General features: G+C 49.2%; 1 protein-coding gene across 2 annotated transcripts in view; it reads left to right on the top strand.

Moving 5' to 3' along the window:
* Positions 1–2271: 2271 nt before the first annotated feature.
* The window catches only part of CHST11 (carbohydrate sulfotransferase 11), a 283890-nt gene continuing 267474 nt past the window's right edge, over positions 2272–18687 (top strand). The window contains exon 1 of one of the 2 annotated variants that reach the window (XM_065887649.1): positions 2272–2786. In XM_065887649.1, coding sequence (XP_065743721.1) covers positions 2684–2786 — 103 coding nt within the window. In that variant the 5' untranslated portion in view covers positions 2272–2683. Of the gene's footprint in view, positions 2802–18687 lie in introns of both variants that reach the window. The other variant, XM_065887648.1, reaches the window with a different exon arrangement.

Here is an 18687-nt window from a genome sequence, read left to right as displayed (position 1 = left end):
AGCACTGACCATGACCATAGATTTTAGAGGGGATCTAATTTAACTTCCTAGCCCGAGAAGGCATCACCTCTCCATCTCAGATTTATTTTTACCTACCGGGCGTCAGTCGCTCTGCCGAGCACTAGAGAGAAACAGAGATGAATAAAACTCAGCTTAGTAGGTACAGTGACCCAGGAGGGGTTCAGACCTAGTGCTGTGAACACAGAGGAGGAAAGGGGCCACTTCAGGTGAGAAATCAGGGAAGGCTTCTTGGAAGAGGTGGTAGTTCACCTGTCAGAACCTTATCCCTCACTGTATGTTTGGGCCCATTCCTGACTGTGAGAATGCAGAAATGTATGCTGGGCATGTTTCACCATCCTTCCTCACCAGGTGGGCCAACTCAACTCACCATGACCCACCAGGGATTAGGCTTCTGACCTCTCCCTTGGCCCTGAGACTTCCCAGACTGCCTTATGTGTGTCCAGGCTTTTGTACAGGTACAGTGTAGTCTCTGCCTTGGCAGGCAAGGGACCAGTTGGGTGACCTGGGAGCAAATCCCAGCCTGCTCTATAAAACTAGGAGTTAAAGGAGAGCCTGCTGTTCTAGGCCAAACACTGCAAGTGCCCATCTAGTCATCCTCCCTGCGGGGAATCCCTACCTTGGTCAAGGATGGGCAGGTGGGTGGGTAAGGGCAGCTCCCATCCCTGATCTCCTGTGGGGGGAATCACTAGAGAATGACTTTGTACTGGATCTTGTTCAGCTCAGCTGCCTATAGTAAGCAACTCATTCACAAGTGAGCACAAATTAATACAGTACAAACCGGCTACATATTGTGCTATAATTGATTGTCTTCTGTAATCAAAGGCAAGGCTGCTGACTTTGTTACTTTCCCCGCTTAGCAACTGCTGGAGGAAGACTTTGCGGGGAAGGGAACCGAGGTTGTCGAGGTGGTTTTGGCTGCGTGTATCTGTTTGCAAATTGTGTCTCTGATGTATTGAGAGGAGGATAAGGCCCATTATATTCAGATTCAATAAGTATCAAATGCCTGCTGTGTGAGAGGTATAGGAAGACCCATTATCTTATTTCATCACTAATTGCGTTAATAGTAGTAAAGATTTGATAATATGCGCAAAACTTATTGTAGTCTTTACAGTAACTTTTTTTCCTGGTATATATTATTGTTGGAATTTAAATAACCCTTTAGATCTTCCATTCTAGGTAGTTTGATAAGTGGACTATAGGAACCGATTTTCTCCAGCTCGTACTAGGTAGGTGAGACAGTGATCTCTGCACTGTTTACCTGCATCCAGCTTGACTGCTAAACAATCTAAATACATGGAACCGGAATTTTTAAATCACTTCACTCAATACAAGAAAGCAACGCCATCTTCCCATTTACCTGCCAACGCTAAGGCGGGCTTGTTTTTTTCCAGCAGTTGGTTGTACTGGGAGGAGTGACTTAGTGGGGGCATCCTCTCCCGTCCACCCTGCTAAGACTCTGCCCTTTGGAGGATTTGGAGGCAGCTCTACCCTTTGCGAAATCAGACTTCGAAAATCCCCAAATCCCCTTTTGCCCTGTTGAGGTGGGGTGAGTGTCAGACTGCATAAATCCCGGGGAAAGCTCAGCTGTCTCCTGACCCCTGAGAATTATGCAGTTTTCCTAACCTTGACCTGAAGTCAGACGTCTTTAATCCCTTTCCAAAACGTCGCTCGTGGTGGGCTGTCGTTGGAAAGAGAAAACAAAACAAACAAAACCCCAAAAAACAAAACAACCCCCCCCCCGAAACCACCCTATTCTGAGACTCGGGAAAAGGGCACTTGCTCCCTGGGGACTGGGGACAACTTCCCGGCTACCCTGCCCAGGGATTTTAAATTATCGCGTACCGCCAGACCCCTTCGCGCTTCCGACCCGCACCCCGCCACCTCCGTCTTCACAGGCCGGCAGGAGGGGGTGGCAGCACCGAGGCGATTTTATTCGTATTTTTTTCCTCCGGGTTTTGTCATAGAAACGCTGACACACAACGTCCACATTGCAGCCGGCCCGGCGGGGACTGAGGGCTTTTGGGACCCTGCGGGAGCGCGGCGCGCACTCCCAGCTCCCCGGGAAACAGCTGGACGCGACCAAATCCCGGGTAGGGGCGGGGGGAGCGCGACGCTCCGCCCCGGCGCTCGGGTCCCTCCCTCCGCCCGGCTCTCCGCAGGCGCCCTCCCCTCGCCGGGGGCTGTGAGTTGCATTTGGTAAAACCCAGCCCCGGAATATGTGGATGTTTGGAGCGCAATGAAGTAGCCTTTGGAGAGGAGGGAAGGGGCCCGTCCGACAGCCACAGCGGCCAGAAAAGCGGCAGCGGCGGCGGCACCACCACCGCTCGCCCCCCAGCCGCCCGGTCCGCCAGGAGGCAGCGGCGGCTGCTGGCGGGGGCGGAGGCGGCGGCGGAGAGGCGAGGAGGAGCAGCGGGAGGAGCAAGAGCGCGCAGCCGGCGGGTCCACGCATCTCAGCACTTCCAGAGCAACTCCGGCGCCTTCCACACCCCTGCCCGGGGCTGGGGGCTCCGAGAGCGGCCGTGAAGCCAACCCTATCCTCCCTGCGAACCCTGCCCAGCCCTGCCCTGCGCCTCCCGGGCTCCGCTCCGCGCGGCGGGTTTCCCGCTCCTGCGCTCCGGGCGCGCCTCCCGGACGCCCGGGTCCCCGCAACCAAGACAAAGCCATGAAGCCGGGGCTGCTGGAAGTGATGAGGATGAACAGAATTTGCCGGATGGTGCTGGCCACTTGCTTGGGATCCTTTATCCTGGTTATCTTCTATTTCCAAAGTATGTTGCACCCAGGTAGGGGGCGCGTTAGCGTGGTTTTGTTGGCTATTTTCTGCTCTCTCGCGCTTTTGCTCCCTCGCTCGCTCCGCCTGGTTTCTGCCTCTTCCAACCTTACCTCTTCTCTATGGGCCACCTCGGGGTTCCTTGCTGACCGAGTCAGCCCGGATACCCGAGTCGGATGGGGAGGAGGAGGAAGGATGTGCTCTCTCTTCTTCGTCCTCCCGGCTCCAGGCTGGAGGATGAGACCCGAGGGGCGGTAGTTTTGTTTTGTTTTGTTTTCTTCTTTGTGTCTCTTGTCTGTCTGTCTGCGAGGTAGCAGAGCAAGGTAGAGGTTGTGGGAAGCTGCTGAGGGTGGAGGGTCGGTTTGAAGAGAACGAAACTCCCTCCCGGCTTCTGCCGAGGTCCGAGGATGAAAGAGGCGCCGGGAGCCAGCCGCCCGGCGCCCCAGCGCGCTGCCTCTTCCTGGTTGGGGGGACCGGGGGCGAAGGGTGCGCGCCCCGGCGAGGTTGCCAGTCCCCGCCGCGAGCTGGGGAGCCCGGGGCTAGGCTCCCACGTGTCCGGGGCTCGGCACCGCGCTGAGCAGGTGTAGGGAGAGGTTGGGTGCCCGGCACTGCCCCTCCACCAGGCTGCGGATGGGGTCCGGCGCCAGCTGTTTGCCCCGGGGCTCGGCTCCGGCTCCGCCTTGACCTTGCGGCTTGTGCCCCGGGGCCTGCTCCCGCCCCGCAACCCGCTCCCGACCCTGTGCTGCGGGACTCAGAGCTCCTGGGTCGCGCGCGCCACCGCAGTTTGGGAGGAAACTTTGGTCGGGTCCTGGGCTGACCGTCAGGTTGCATCTCCCCCTCCTGCGTTCCGAGCATCCGGAGCCCCGCCGGGCCGTGTGGGAATGAGCCCCCTCCCCGCAGTCCCCGTTGGCTTAGACAAGTTCCACACCTGAAATCTGGATTCGGGGAGGGACAAGGCTTGCCCCTTTCGAGGGGCGCGAAGGAAAGTTTGAGACCTGGGGAGGGAGGGACGACCTCGACCGTGGCGGCTCCGGGTTCGCAGCTCCGCTCTGGAGCCCAACAGGTAAAACCTTACAAAGAAGCTTCCGGGGTAACGGGAGTCTCCCCGTGGAGCCATGGTCCTCCACCCCTAGCCCACAGCAGGCTCCCAGTGGGCCACATCGGCTCCCAGATCCATTTTTCACGCCTCCGAGTTGCCTTTCTCAGTATAGTCACAGCAGTAACTTGCTTTTATAATTGCAAGGAGGGAGGTGCAAACACATTTCCTTCCAGGGCTGTAGGGTTGGTGTTTTCTTTTTGCCTCCTGCATTCTTTTTTCAGTGTGTATCTAACCCAGACGCAGCCCCGAATTCCTCTAGCTTGCATTTGGATGACAGCATAAAGCTGTTCTTTCCGTCAAACAGGCAGGGCTGCCCGGTGCGGGATTCCTTGACAGCTCAGGGCAGAATGGCCCCTCTGCCCCTCTGGGCCTGGAGCAGTTGTTAAGGCGGCCACTTTGCCAAGAATATGGTCGTATGGCCTGGCACTACCACATGTAACCTCAGGACGCCAAGCCAGCCTTGTAAAGGGTGGCTTTTGTTTGCAGCTGGGTATTTTTAGTTTCATGTCAGCAAACTACAGCGGTGTTTGTCTCCTCACCCAAACCGGTGGTTGTGAAACTTCTAAGGGAATTTAAAAATGGACCTGGCTTGCCTGCCGGCCGCCAGGCGATGGTTGCGATGGGCAGGACCAGACAGACAGCGCCATCCCGGGCCAGACTCCCCCGGGGCGGGGCAGGGGGGTGGGGCTGGGGACTGGGTGGTGTACAAATACACTGGGGCTCCAGCAGTTTAAACAAAGGGCCGAATGATTTGGTCTAGACACTACAGATGTGTTTAGGCCACTTAAAGTTTTGCCTGGACCGAACATGCCAGGTAATTCTCTGCAGAAATGCCTGGAACAGGGATGAATATTAGTCTCTGGCAGGAATGTACTTTAACTTCTCTGTACCTGTTAGTTGTCCGGTGAGATACTAACTAGAAAGACTACTACTATCCATGGTTTTCATGCATCCTGGGCTTTTCTTATCCTCTGTGAGAATTAGGAAATAACTGTCTAGCCGGAGATACCAGGAAGAAATTTCCAACTTGTAATTTGCACTTTGTGAAAATTTCCAGCTCCAGTTGGAACATTAAGTTGACTTGAAAGCAGTGGTTTTAGCTCCTTTCAGTCTGGCCTTTTGGAACCAGGGACAGAACCTTTTCCAAGGCTATGCTGATAAGGATCCTCTGTCTTTGATCCTCTGCTCTCAACCTTGGCTTCCCTTCCTGGTTCCACTTCCTCCCCAAAAAATAGCATTTGTTGATTATTTGTGTCTATATGAACATGTTCTTCTGATACTTTCCCCCAGTCCATAGCAAAGACTACTTTCAATACATTCTATTGAATGTAGAACTGCAGGTAATTCAATTGAAAGGTCTTCCTTATTCTTTTTTTCTTTTTTTTGGCCACGTGACAGGCCTGTGGGATCTTAGTTCCCCAACCAGGGAATCAAACCTGCGCCCCCTGCAGTGGAAGCGTGGAATCGTAACCACGGGACCGCCAGGGAAGTCCCGAAAGGTCTTCCTTATTTTGAATTACATATGGTTCCATGAAAACTCCATGTCAATGTCAATGGGACATAAAAATATGCTTTGAAATTCATATTAAACATTTACCCCCCCATTTTATTAAAATACACTGTTGATGACAGCTGATGCTATATCTTTTTCCTACCGCTTTGAATTTCCTTAAAAGTTAGCTAATCTTTGCTTCTCCGAAGGATTTAGGTAATGATAGCTGATCCTTTAGCCTGGCTCTGCAGTTTCCGTTTCTCCAGATCACCCAGGGAGAGGCAGAAGGGACCACAGCATGGCACAGATTGTGTTGCTAAAAATTTGGAGCCCTCTGGCAGGAGGGCTATTTCTATTTCTATCTGAAATAGAAAAGTAGTATTCAAAAAAGAAATGGATTCCTGGCTTCGTTGATGGCTAGAGAATACCTGGAATGTGTAAGGAGGGAGAGAAAGCATAAAAGGAGACAGCTGGCAGGGCGGTGCTGGCTGTCTCTCCCTCTGATTCTAATCTAGGGTTCATTGTCTTTTGTACTTTTCTTTTCTTTTCTTTTCTTTTTTTTTTTTTTTTTTTTTTTTTTTGCAGTACGCCGGCCTGGCTCACGGGCCCAGCCGCTCCGCGGCATGTGGGATCTTCCCGGACAGGGGCACGAATCCGTGTCCCCTGCATCGGCAGGTGGACCCCCAACCGCTGTGCCACCAGGGAAGCCCCTGTACTTTTCTAATATATAAACTTGAGAAATTGATCTTTAATTTGGTTGGAGGGTTCAGCAGAAGTGGGCCTTGTCGGTAAAGGCAGTTTTCTTTAGAGCTTTGACACACTGAGTTAATAGCCTTAGGGCAGGGACTGGGTTTTAGGCCCCATTCTAACCCCAGTGTTTGGCACAGTGCCTGGTACGTAGTAGTTTCTCAATAAAATATTTGCTGGATGAATGCATGAAGTGGCTAGACTCTAGGAGACCTGCTTCTCCAGTTTCTGGGAAGGTTACATTAAACCTTGCCAAGAATACCTAGTCAGTAAGTCTGTCTCTCTAGGAGGGGTGTGGAACACAGGGGACAAGGTCTGGACACTTCTCTGCCCTCCTGGCCTCTGAGATCCCCCGAGTCATGGATCAGGTTTAAGCTCATCATGCACCAGACAGGAGCATTCCCCATGGCCTAGATTTGCTGCCCTGAAGTGTGAGGCAGTGAGACACTGCTTGGGTGTCCTGGGTACTGGGGAGGCTTGGCCTTATTTAGCCACTGACCTACAGAAACCCATCTGCAGGGGACACCTTCTGTGGGCGTGAACCGTTCCTGATGTTGGTGAGAATGGAGCTCCATGCCTGTGGTTTCTGCACAGGTTTGAGTCCATCAGCGATCATGTCCTGTGAAAGTGCCTCCTGAGCATTGACGTGGCTCGCATACCTGCCGAGACCGTACCTGCCCCAGATGGCTGGCCTCTGATGGAGCTGTGTCCGGCCAGGCAGAGCTGAGAGGCCACCAGGCTGCATTTGTGAAGACAGATCCTCTGAACCTTCCTTCTATGTTACTCCGTAGGGTTGTGGTTTTGTTTGAAAGCTCCTGTTCATAGGAGAGAAACCTGCGGAGAAAGCCTTTTTTTCTGTCTTGCTCTTCCTCTCTCTCTCTCTCTCTCTCTTTTTTCTTTTGCGATATGTTTACTTTCACTGTCGCCTGGGATTTCTTTGCCTTGCTTGAATGTATTGAAAGATTATACCCTTTATTTAAAGAGTTCTTGGGTTACCCCTTTGTAGTTCACTTGATTAGATTGGATGTGAAATGCTGTTGTGTTATAATTTTAATTTAATTATAAACGTAATATGTGCTCATTTGAGAAAATTTAGGAAGTACAGAAAAAAAACAATCATTCATTAATCTACGACCCAGAGGCAATGGGTACTTTTTTTCTGTATATTATAGAATATGTATATAAAAAAAATTTGAGATCACATCCTGGATTTTGTACCTTGTTTGACAGATAATATGTATTTTAGACAAATACATCATTATGGTCATTATGGTGACTAATTATTAAGTTTAAAGACAGAAAATTTAACCACAAACTTTTAAATTTATAGAGTTGCATATACCTCTCACCTTCCATCCCCACCCCTTTGCAGGATGTCAGTCTGGTATCATGCCTTTTTTTTTTTTTTTTTTTCCCCCCTGCATGTATTTCATTTTAAAGAATCTTTTTGCTAGGGCTTCCCTGGTGGCACAGTGGCTGAGAGTTCGCCTGCCGATGCAGGGGACGCGGGTTTGTGCCCCGGTCCGGGAAGATCCCACATGCCGCGGAGCGGCTGGGCCCGTGAGCCATGGCCGCTGAGCCTACGCGTCTGGAGCCTGTGCTCCGCAACGGGAGAGGCCACAACAGTGAGAGGCCCGAGTACCGCAAAAAAAAAAAAAAAAAAAAAAAAAAGAATCTTTTTGCTGATACATGAAATGAATTTGGAGTTATACCAGTTCATAGGGACTGTTCTTTTATATCTGACATCTTTATCCTTTGAAAAGATGTCAAGAAGGTCTCAAATATGACGCTGTTTTAAATCCTGGAAACAGCATTAAATGACTGAAAGATAAGATGTTTCTAGCATGGGGTCTCCCCTTGGTGGTTTAAATGTTTGCACCTCAATGGGGAGTTTCATAGTTGCACAAAGATAAGACAGATACACTTAGGCAGTTTCCTTCCACAGTAATAGCCGCTGTCCAGGAGTCCTCATTTCGTTGCCTCTGAAATAAAAGTGGTGATTGGGCACCAGAAGGAGAGCGGTTGGGGTATTTCTGATGGGTGAGGGGTGGGAGAATCCGCCCTCCAGCAGAGGCTGCTGTTTGTATTTATCTGGGTGAAGAGTCATTTTGCTTATGACGAGCTCTGTGGGCAACAGCCATTGAAAAACAGGAAATCAAAGGCTTACAAGCGCGGGTACCACCCTTTCCCTTCTTAAATCCACCAAAAGGACAAAGCTCTTCTTAATCTGGGGACGGTGAGTGGAAAGACTTTCATGAAAGTCACGGCTGCTTGTAAGGTCAGAGTCTGAGACAAAGCAGAAGTTGTTTTACATACTCATTTTCACTTTTTAGTTTTTCTTCTCTTGACTTTTGAGACCCCCATCTTTATCACAGGTGAAGAGGGAGGCAGTTCTGCGTCTGAGATCATTGAATAATCTGATCTGTCCATTAAAAATTCTTGGAATTTGTAATTTGATGCATCTCACACCAGATGTGATTGATCAGAAAGTGAGAGTAGGGTTGCCCTTTCTTTTCTTCTCTGTCTCCTCTACTCTGTGTGGGGTATTGCTCTAGGCACTGGGGATACAATGAAACATTATTTTTGCCCTCATGAAACTTACATTCTAGTGGGATAGGCAGGCTTTAAGGAAATGCAGAAGTCACATAGGTGCCACGTCAGATGGTGTGAAGAGAGAAAAAGCAGGGGAGGTGAATGAGGGATGTGAGAGGCCAGGCTTGCAATTTAATACAGAGGTCGTTGCGGGATGTCGCTGACAAGAGGACTGGACCACAGAGACGGGGAGGAAGTGAAGGAGCTGGCCACGTGTCCGCCCAGTCCCAGGCAGAAGGTTCCGGGCAGAGAGCAGCACAGGTCTGTTCCCTGCGGCAGAACCGTGCCTGACAGGCAGCTCCGAGTGTCTGGAGCAGAGGGAGGAAGGAGCTAAGACTAGGAGGTGGAGAGAGACTGTGTGTGTGGGCCTTGGCCTTGGTGACTGGGGACAGCATGGGAAGCCCTGGGAGAGTTTGGGCCGAGGATTCTTGGGGGAGGGGGCACAACAGGGGAGGACGAGCCGAGGCCTCTTGCGTGCGCTTCTGTGTTTATCTTCAGCAGCCCTTGGGTGCAGTTGGGTGAAGTGGTTACCATGTAAACCCCACTTCCCCTCCACTCCCGCCCCCCAAACTAGACCACCCCGTTGTCAACTTTTTAAAGCAGTGATGTACAAATCAGAAAAAAAAAAAAAAAAAGATTTGACAGGAATTTTAACTGAGCTTGTGTTGGGAAATTCTTAAAATGTTCAGGGTGTGATTCACGGCTTTCGTAGTTAAGAACAGCCATCAACAGCCCCTGACTTATGGAAGCACTCAGGAAAAGTAGAGATTGAATGGATTGATGATTTGGGAGCGAAAGACCCAGGTCCTAGTGTGGGCATTCCCCTCTCTGCCTAACCCTATGAATTATTATATTTTATCAATTCTGAAACACTCATTTTTCCCCCACGTTTTCCTTTTTATGAAATTTGATGTGCTGTAACTGATAGTATCTCAGTACTGTGCTGACCTTTAACGGAGAGCATTTTATTTTCTCGGAGGAACATAAAGTGACAGTGTCTTACAGTTGATGGCTTCGGACCCACCTCTGTAAACTGTGAAAGTACTTTTTGTAAACCATGGTGCACTCCATAACCTCAGTAAGGTGATGAAAAATGGCACTCAGGCTGCAACTGAGGGCCTGGAGGTACCTGATAAGCCCTGATCACCTGCTTCATACAGGCTTTGCTGGCATGCAGGCCTCTGAGTCTTTTCTGCTGTGCTTGGGAAATTTGCACCTATTTTCAGAGCCTCAGGGCTTGCAGTTAGCATCTCTCTCTGGTTAACTGATGAGGTTGGTAAGAGTCAGGATGGGGACGCGGGGGAGTGAGTTACTTCACGTGGAGCTGAAACCTGGAAGTTCACAGAGAAATAGGCATCGTGACGTTTCTTGAGGAAAATGTCACCGATGTGGATTTTTACTTTCTTTCCAGGCCACTGAACTCCCATGGCCTTCGTCATTTCTCTTCTCTAGCCCTTTTAGAAATGGGTGGTAGTTGTTTGTTTACTTGTACATCTCCACATTTTGAGGAACGTCTACCAGGTTCCTCTTTATAGCCTCTAAGGTTGGCCCAGACGTGCTTAGGAAACATTTAAAGTGTAAATAAGTGATTGGCAAAGACGTCTCTTCTGCCCCCGTGCCCACCTCACCAATATGCATACGGCCCAGAGGGAAGAGCCAGGTTGGTTTGCTGTACCCAGATAGCTTCTGGTGTGATCTGTTTTATTTGTCTCCCAAACTTCTTTGCTCCTGGTTTGCTAGGATTCAGTCAGGCTTCGGGACGGGAACTAGAAAGTGGTCTAGGTATTTTAAGCAGAAAAGTATTTAATGGAGGGAATCTGGTCCTTACCAAATTGTTGGGAAGGCTGGAGACATAGGGCTGTCGGCTGGACCTCCGTGAATGAGTCTTAGCTAATAGTAACAGTATATGTAATAACATATGGGCAAACATATATTGGCATGGCTGCTCAAAAAAACTGATCTACTAAGTGTGCTACCACCTCTGAGACTGTCTCTGGAACTACTGAATCCAAGAACAAACTAACGACACTGAGAACCTGGGATCAGAGATCTCAATTCCAGAATCGGGATGCTTTCCCACTGCAGCCACCTCTCGACACCCGGAAGGCCAGAGAGTGGTCCCTTCCATGCTGTTGCAGAAAAAACCCTCACACCCCCATCACCGGGAGGGTGGAAACAACCCAAAAGGCAGGAAGGTGGCCTCTTACTCATGGCCTCTTTCTAAATCTGAAGTGAGTGCTTCTATCTGGGGGAGTCAAACTCACATTCAGAACCCTAGCTTCAAGGAAGCCTGGGATACACAGCTTTTAAATCAGTCGCCTCTGCGGTATAGAAAGACCTTCTGGAAGAGGGTGGAATGGATGGTGAGCTGACATCCAGAGTACTCACCACACCCTATTGGTAAAACGTATGTGAGCAGCCATCCCCCACATATTTTGTTTATAGCAAGTGTATACATATCACTCCCATTATCTAAATTCGTAGGGTAAGGATATTTCTAAGTTTCTAACAATAGTGATCGTAAATCCACATGTTCATCACCATCTGGGAAATTCTGTTATCTAACTCCCAGTCAACTCCAAGTCTCTCATCCTTTTTCTTTCTTTCTTTTTTTTTTTTGCGGTACGCGGGCCTCTCACTGTTGTGGTCTCTCCCGTTGCGGAGCACAGGCTCCGGACGCGCAGGCTCAGCGGCCATGGCTCACGGGCCCAGCCGCTCCGCACCATGTGGGATCTTCCCGGACCGGGGCACGAACCCACGTCCCCTGCATCGGCAGGTGGACTCTCAGACACTGCGCCACCAGGGAAGCCCTCTCATCCTTTTTGCCTTGTGATATGGTATACAAGACTCTGGGAGAGAGAGGAATGCCATTTTCCTGTGTATGTGCGTTATGAGTATTATCTCCAAGCTGTAGTTTCTTTCTTTTCTTTTTTTTTTTTTAATTTGGCCACGCCGAGCGGCTTGCGGGATCTTCCTTGATCAGGGATTGAACCTGCGCCCCGGCAGTGAAAGCACCGCGTCCTAACCACTGGACTGCCAGGGAACGCCCTCCAGGCTGTAGTTTCTTGACTGGGATCTCTTTAAGCCTCTATTCCGTTTTATGAGGATTAGTTTAGGTGAAAGTAGATAATATATCTGTAAATCTACTTATGATTCAGTTGTAAATGGTGATCCATCAAAATATGCTGAGAGCAGTGGGACGACTGAGTTCCTTTGTCCTTCTTCCTTCTCCCTCCTCCGGATGCCTGAGTTTCATAAATGGCATGTAACTTGGTATGACAGGTGAGATGGGGGTGTTTGTTTCGATTAATATTTAACATGAATTCATATTTTTAACATTAAATTTCTTTTTCTAGAGTCAATGAAAATGGAAGGCCTGATGTTTCCTTCCCAGGCGCCTTTGTGCTAGATCAAATGTCCCCTGGACTTTGGGACCCCAGGTGCAAACTTGTCTTGAATATAGTTGCTGATTGTCAGACCTGCCACAGTCAAGTTTGGGTAATACAGTGTTCACCCGGAGCTCGTTCTGGCAGTGGTGAGTCCGAGTTCGGCTTTGGGTACAGAGTATGGGCAGGAATGATATTTCCAGTATCACTGGAGTTCAGGTCCCACTCAGATAGGTATGGATAGAAATAAAGAAACTCGGTGATGTAAGCGTTGAAATCCTGATCAGTCTCTGGCTTGAGCGCTTATCTTAAAAGCCTTGTGAAAAAAACCCCACAAAGGCAACGCCAGTGCAGTAGGCTGGTGGATGGGTTTCTGTTAGAAACTCTTAACTTCACAGGATCCCAGAAGAGGGAAAACACAAAGGCCCCTCTAAGGTAGTGTTGGAACACTTTACATTCCTTAACGGTTGACGTATTTTACCGTCAATACTGTTGTTCATGATTGTTCACTGTGGTGAAAAAAAGCACAGAATTTGCAGCCCAGGACCAGCGTTCAGGCCCTGGCTCTCCACTGTATCCATTCGACATCACTCAAGATATTTTTGTTGAATGCTTGTTAAGAGTTAGGCTCTGTGCTCGGTGCTGGAGATACAGCAGGGACCCGAACAGACATGGTTCACGTCCTCATGGTACCTTCAATGGACGGAGACGTAAACAAATGCATGTTTAAACCATAGAGTATGTTTGATGGTGACAAGTGCTGCAGAGAAAAAATAAAGCCGGGGAGGAGGATGTGAAATGGAAGCAGTGAGGGGACTGCACTTTTAAATGGAGCGGTCAGGGGAGGCTCCCTGAGAAGGGGGTTTTAAGAATGAAGGAGACGAGGGTATAAGGGGGACGGGCTGACAAAGAAATTCGGATATCTATTGGGTATTATTTCCTGGAGGCTGACGTGGGTCAGGTGCTCAACACGTGTTATTCCTTACAGGAATCTTACAAGGTTCACCTATTATAATCACCGTTTTACAAGGCGAGGTGGGGAGACTGAGGTCACACAGAGAGGAACTGATGACACGAGAGTTAAACATGGCTGTCTGACTGTTGCTGTGAAGGTCTAGTAGGGGCTCTCAGTTGGGGGCTTCCCTCTGGCCCCCACATTTGGAAATGTGTCTCACCGTGCTTGTTTGTCCCAAGGATTGAGGACATCCATTTAGTGGGCAGGGCCAAGGGATGCTAGACATCTCGCACAGGGTGGGATCTTTGTGCCCATCAGATAGATAGTCATCCTAACCAAGGGCCAATGATACTCCTCCTGGAGAAATACCTCAAGACCCTACATGCTTCAGCGACATCTGGTGTAGTACCTGGCCACACTCGATGACTTGGGAGGGTGCCTGGCTCATTGTAGGGGCTTAATAATTGATTGGATACGAGTCACAAACGCAAGAGATTTGCTCTCCTCGTTTGCCAAGGGAAGGTAGTAATATTATCTCTCTTCCGCGGTGGTGGTGAGGATTAAATGAGAAATGAGATGTGAAAATACATTGAAAATGGACGCAAAACCAGTGTATGCATGTTGTTAAAATAAATGCACTGTGTTTCCTCATTCTAAGATTTTAATCTTTGTGTTGACAACAGCGCTGTTGTGTTTCATTCTGCTGGAATCCCGAGCAAATGTTTTAATGTTTGTCCGTTTCGTAGGTGTGACCTACCCTGTGAGGTTTACCAAAAGGGTCCTCCGTCTAGGCTCCTATGATGTCGTCTTTCTGGAAGCCCTGACCCTCCGTCTGCTGTGCTGTCGCACCTCCCATGCCAAGGCCAAAGCTTAGCTGTGCCTCTGTGTAGTGTTTTGCAAAAGCTGAGTTTATCTGGTGAAAAATCAGCTTGCAGTTCCATGCTGAATGCAAAGGCCATAGCTTCCCCCCTACCCCCAATTATGCACATAAATTACCCCTCAGGTTCCCGTTAGCTTTAAGAAGTGGCACTTGAAAAATTACAACACAGGGCACCCGTCAGTGCCATTTCTGCAGCGGAACTCAGAGGAGGATGAAAGTCGTTTCCGAAGAATAGCTATTGAGGAATGGCAGCCCTTACAGGAGCCATGGTTGGGTGCATTGCACAGGCCGGGACCGACTGGCCTTGGTCTCCACATTTGAGCCTGTGGTATGCGGACGAGGACTTTCTGAGTTCTTCTTGCACAGGGGCCAGTCACCCACCCCCCCCCAGCCTTAACTGCAGGCCTGGTGGGGCTTCCTCTGCTGGCTGGCACTCGTAGCAGGGGCAGAGGCCCATTTCTGCCCGTCATCACCAGAGCAGGTACTGAAATTTAGTCGAAAGACTGTAATCCTGATTTGCGTGAGGCCCAGGGTTCTTCAGCCTGAGACACAGGGCCTATCTTATGCTCTTCCGCTCCACCTCTGGCCCCTCAGACCGTTCCTGCTGGGCTTAGGGAGGGTAGGTGTCTGTCAGTGCTCCCAGTTCTTTATAAGAACTTTTATCTTTTTTTTTTTTTTTTTTGCGGTATGCGGGCCTCTCACCGTTGTGGCCTCTCCTGCCGCGGAGCACAGGCTCCGGATGCGCAGGCTCAGCGGCCATGGCTCACGGGCCCAGCCGCTCCGCGGCATGTGGGATCCTCCCGGACTGGGGCACGAACCCGTGTCCCCTGCATCGGCAGGCAGACCCCCAACCACTGAGCCACCAGGGAAGCCCCGAACTTTATCTTTTTAAGCACGTGGCGCTCTGGATGAACTTCCCACCTCATCTAACTGATTTAGACCAGTGGTTCTCAACCGGAGACAGTTTTGCTCCCTTCTCCTCCCCAGTGCAGGGACATTCGGCAGTGTCTGGAGACAATTTGGTTGTCACAGCTGGGGAGGTGGGTCCTACTGGCATCTAGTGGGTAGAGGCCAGGGATGCTGCTAAACATCCTATAACACACAGCACAGCCTCCCACAAGGAATACTCCAGCCCAGAATATCAGTAGTTGGGAAATCCTTATTTAGATTCCATATGTTGCGATGCTTTACTAAAAATAACACTAATGAGATGATCACTTAGTGATACTATGTATCAGACAGTATGCCAACTGCTGTACTTGGATAATCACATTTACTCTTCACCACAACCTGGTGAGATGGGCGTTTACCAATCCCATTGTACAGATGAGGAAACTGAGGCTTTGAGAGGTTAAGAAGCTTGCCTGAGGTCATAGAGCTGGAAAGTTGGGACAAGATCCTGGCTTAGGTCTAACTGACACTGGAGACTATTCTCTTCACCTCACCAGTGTATCTCATCTACATGTTCTTGGTTTTAGCTAATTAGGTCAAGAAGTAATTATTTTATAAGGGCCTTAAGCACAGCTGTAGATTCTCTGTGGGGCATTCAGTGATAGCCCCTTCTCTTCATACCTACACTCTATTCTGGGTGAACACATCCCCTCTTGGGGCCAGTGCTGTCACCTGTGTTCAGATGACGCTCACCTCTCTTCAACTTGGTTGCGTCTTGAGGTAAAATTCCAGTTCATATGTTACCTCCTGTGTGAAACCAACATCCATCTCCTCTTGGCCAGGTAAGCAGATGGGTGTCCTTCCCCTGTGTCCCAGGGTAGTACTTCCTATGTGCACACCTCTGTCACTACGTGCACTGGTATACTGGCCCGTCAAGAGCAGGCCGTGTCTTGTGTGTCACAGTATCCCAGCACCTAGAAGAGAGCCTGGTAATAGTAGTTGTCTTACTCTGTTTGGGCTGCTGCAACAAAATCCCACTGACTGGGTGGCTTATAAACAACAGACATTTGACCTCTCATTGTATCTCCACAGGGTGGAAGCGGTGAGGGAGCAGTCTGGGGACTCTTTTTGAAGGGCACTAATCCCATTCATGAGAGCTCTGCCCTCATGACCTAACCACCTCCTAAAGGCCACACCTCCTGATACTATCACCTTGGGCATTAGGTTTTCACAGTATGAATTTTGGGGGGACACAAACATTTAGACCATAGCAGTAGTCACTTAGTGAATATTGATTGAAAGGACGAATACATTGATAGGAATTGGTGGCCAAGAAGAAAATCCTTCATTGGGACGGCAGGTATGGAATTTTCAGCAATTTCACTGCTGATTTGATTTCCACTTTGATTCTACAATGAGCTGCCAGGTAAGAGAGCAAAGAGCAAATCACTTAACACCCTGGTTAGATGTAGACACAGCCAAAAAGTGAACAGTTCTCAAAGCTACGGTTATTATAACGCTGTAAGCAGTGTGTGCCGGGATCTGCAGATTCAGCTTGGAGTACCCTGCTAGCGTAGCGCTGCCCAATAGAAGATGCTGTTAGCTGCATATGTCACTCTAAACTTTCTAGTAGTTGCATTAAAAAGGTAAGAAGTAACAGGTGAAATTAATATCCAAGGTAGTACTGGGACTTCCCTGGTGGCGCAGTGGTTAGGAATCCGCCCGCCAATGCAGTGGACACTGGATCGATCGCTGGTCTGGGAAGATCCCACGTGCTGCGGAGCAACCAAGCCCGTGCACCATGACTGCTGAGCCTGCGCTCTAGAGCCCATGCTCCGCAGCAAGAGAAGCCGGTGCAATGAGAAGCCACCGCAACGAGAAGCCCACACACCGCAATGAAGAGTAGCCCCTGCTCGCCGCAACTAGAGAGAGCCCGCACACAGCAATGAAGACCCAACGCAGCCATAAACAAACAAACAAACAAATAAAGTAGTATCATTTTAAGAGGCGATACATGTTAAAAATTATTGAGATACTTTGCATTTCTCTTTTTGTACCAAGTCTTGAGAAACTCTGTGTATTTTACATTTACAGCACGTCTCAGTTCAGATTCACCACATTTCAAGTGCTCCATACTGAATAGTGCAGCTCTGAAGTGTTGGAGAACTTTCTATGCATTGGATTTAAGTTTTTTTGTTTACTTTTTTCTCTTTTTTTTTGCCCCTTCCCTCCTCTTTTAAGGGGATGTTTTCCTTCCTGGGTTTAAGCTGTACCCTTTGGGAAGACTATTGATTCTCTTAGGACTCTAGGTGTTAAATAAGAGAAATATGTTGTGGAGTGGCATATGTATAGCTGAAGTAATTTCAGGCCTCTAAGGCATCTTCAAAGTCTTGTTAGCTAATCAGTGGGTTCTAAAGCAGACGTTTGCATGCAGAGACTGGCCCAAGGAAGAATCATTCTATTGGGGTGGACAGAAGCACACATGATTAACTGTCTATTGGGGCCAAATGTGATCGGGGTTACAAAGAGAGAGAGAAACAGCTAAGGAAGGGAGGGGTGATTGATTTAGAGAGGGGTGTTGAGGAAGACTTCACAGGAGAGGTGATGTTTTTGCACTGGACCCTGAAGGATGAGTGGAGATTTGCTGGGGGGATTTAAGAGGAGAGAACAGACACTTCAGGTGAGGGTACCTGCCAGAACCAGGGTGAGGTGGGAAGGAGAGCCATGTCTGGGGACACAAGAAGCTCCAGGCTGGAGAGGTGGGTCGGCCACCAACCTGGAGGGCTCTGAAGGTTCTGAAATTTGAATTTTATTCTTGGGAACCAGGAGCTATAGAAGGTTTAGGGTGTCCTGTTTTTCAGATGATGAAATTTAAGTTCAATTGAATGAAACTCTCTTCTTTGAAGAAATGTCTGTTGAGGTCTTCCGCCCGTTTTTCGATTGGGTTGTTTGAATGAAGCTCTCTTGTTTCATTAGAAGGGCAGAGGTTTTCAACTCACTTTCTCAAAATGAACTTGGAGCCATTTTGAAAGAGTTTCTATTATTATTATTTAATGGGGGAGGGGTGGAAGAAGATTATTCATGAATGTCTAAAGTGCAAAATAAGTAATAGCTTAAAAGCGCTCTGGGACGGGATTGAAAACTCCACTGTTTGCATTGCTCCTGCCGAAATCAGAGGCCATGGAGGAGGTTACGTTTCAGTCTCAGTTAGTTGCTAATGGTGCCCTCAGTTCACCCTGGGAGGGCCCTGGGAGAAGTGGCAGGAGAAAGGGAAAGTGTGTAAATAGTTGCGGGGCGGAGAATTTCTTGCTTCAGTGTGGGCTCTTGGGTCTGTCTGGGGTCGTCAGGTTGCGGCTGTGGGCTGCCCTGGAGATGAGCAGTGTAGGCTGGACCAAAGTCAGACCCTTCCTCCTGGGAACCAAGACCCCAGGCTTTAAGGCCCCGTAGAGACCCGCGCTGTGCGCTGTGTGTGGGGTCTGATCTCTTTGTCTCCCTGAAAGATGCTGCCCTGTGTAATCTTCATATCAAAAGGCTGCCTCTTTTGAGTCCCCACTCCTGGACTGTGGGAGAGAGGATGGGTTAACTGTAGAGCTCTTGCACCACAGAAGAAGCCATCTCTCGCTTTCAGAATCACTTCTGGGGGTCATTGTGCTTGGTAGAAAACTGAGGGCCCCCTTCATTTTCTCTGCTAGCCAGTGGCACTTGACATCCATTGGTAAATATCCTCAGAGCTGGTTTCCTCATTGCGGTATCTCATCACCTTTGATCTCCTTTTTTTCCCGTAAAATAACAACCCACAGGGAGAACTCTCCCAAATGCTTAATTAAAAAAAAAAAAAAAAGGAAGAGAAAGCAAGA

The sequence above is a fragment of the Phocoena phocoena genome, chromosome 11 (genome assembly GCF_963924675.1).
Source record: "Phocoena phocoena chromosome 11, mPhoPho1.1, whole genome shotgun sequence".
Lineage (NCBI taxonomy): Eukaryota > Metazoa > Chordata > Mammalia > Artiodactyla > Phocoenidae > Phocoena > Phocoena phocoena.
Note: the sequence above shows the minus strand (reverse complement) of the source record. Positions and strands in the feature narration are given on the sequence as shown.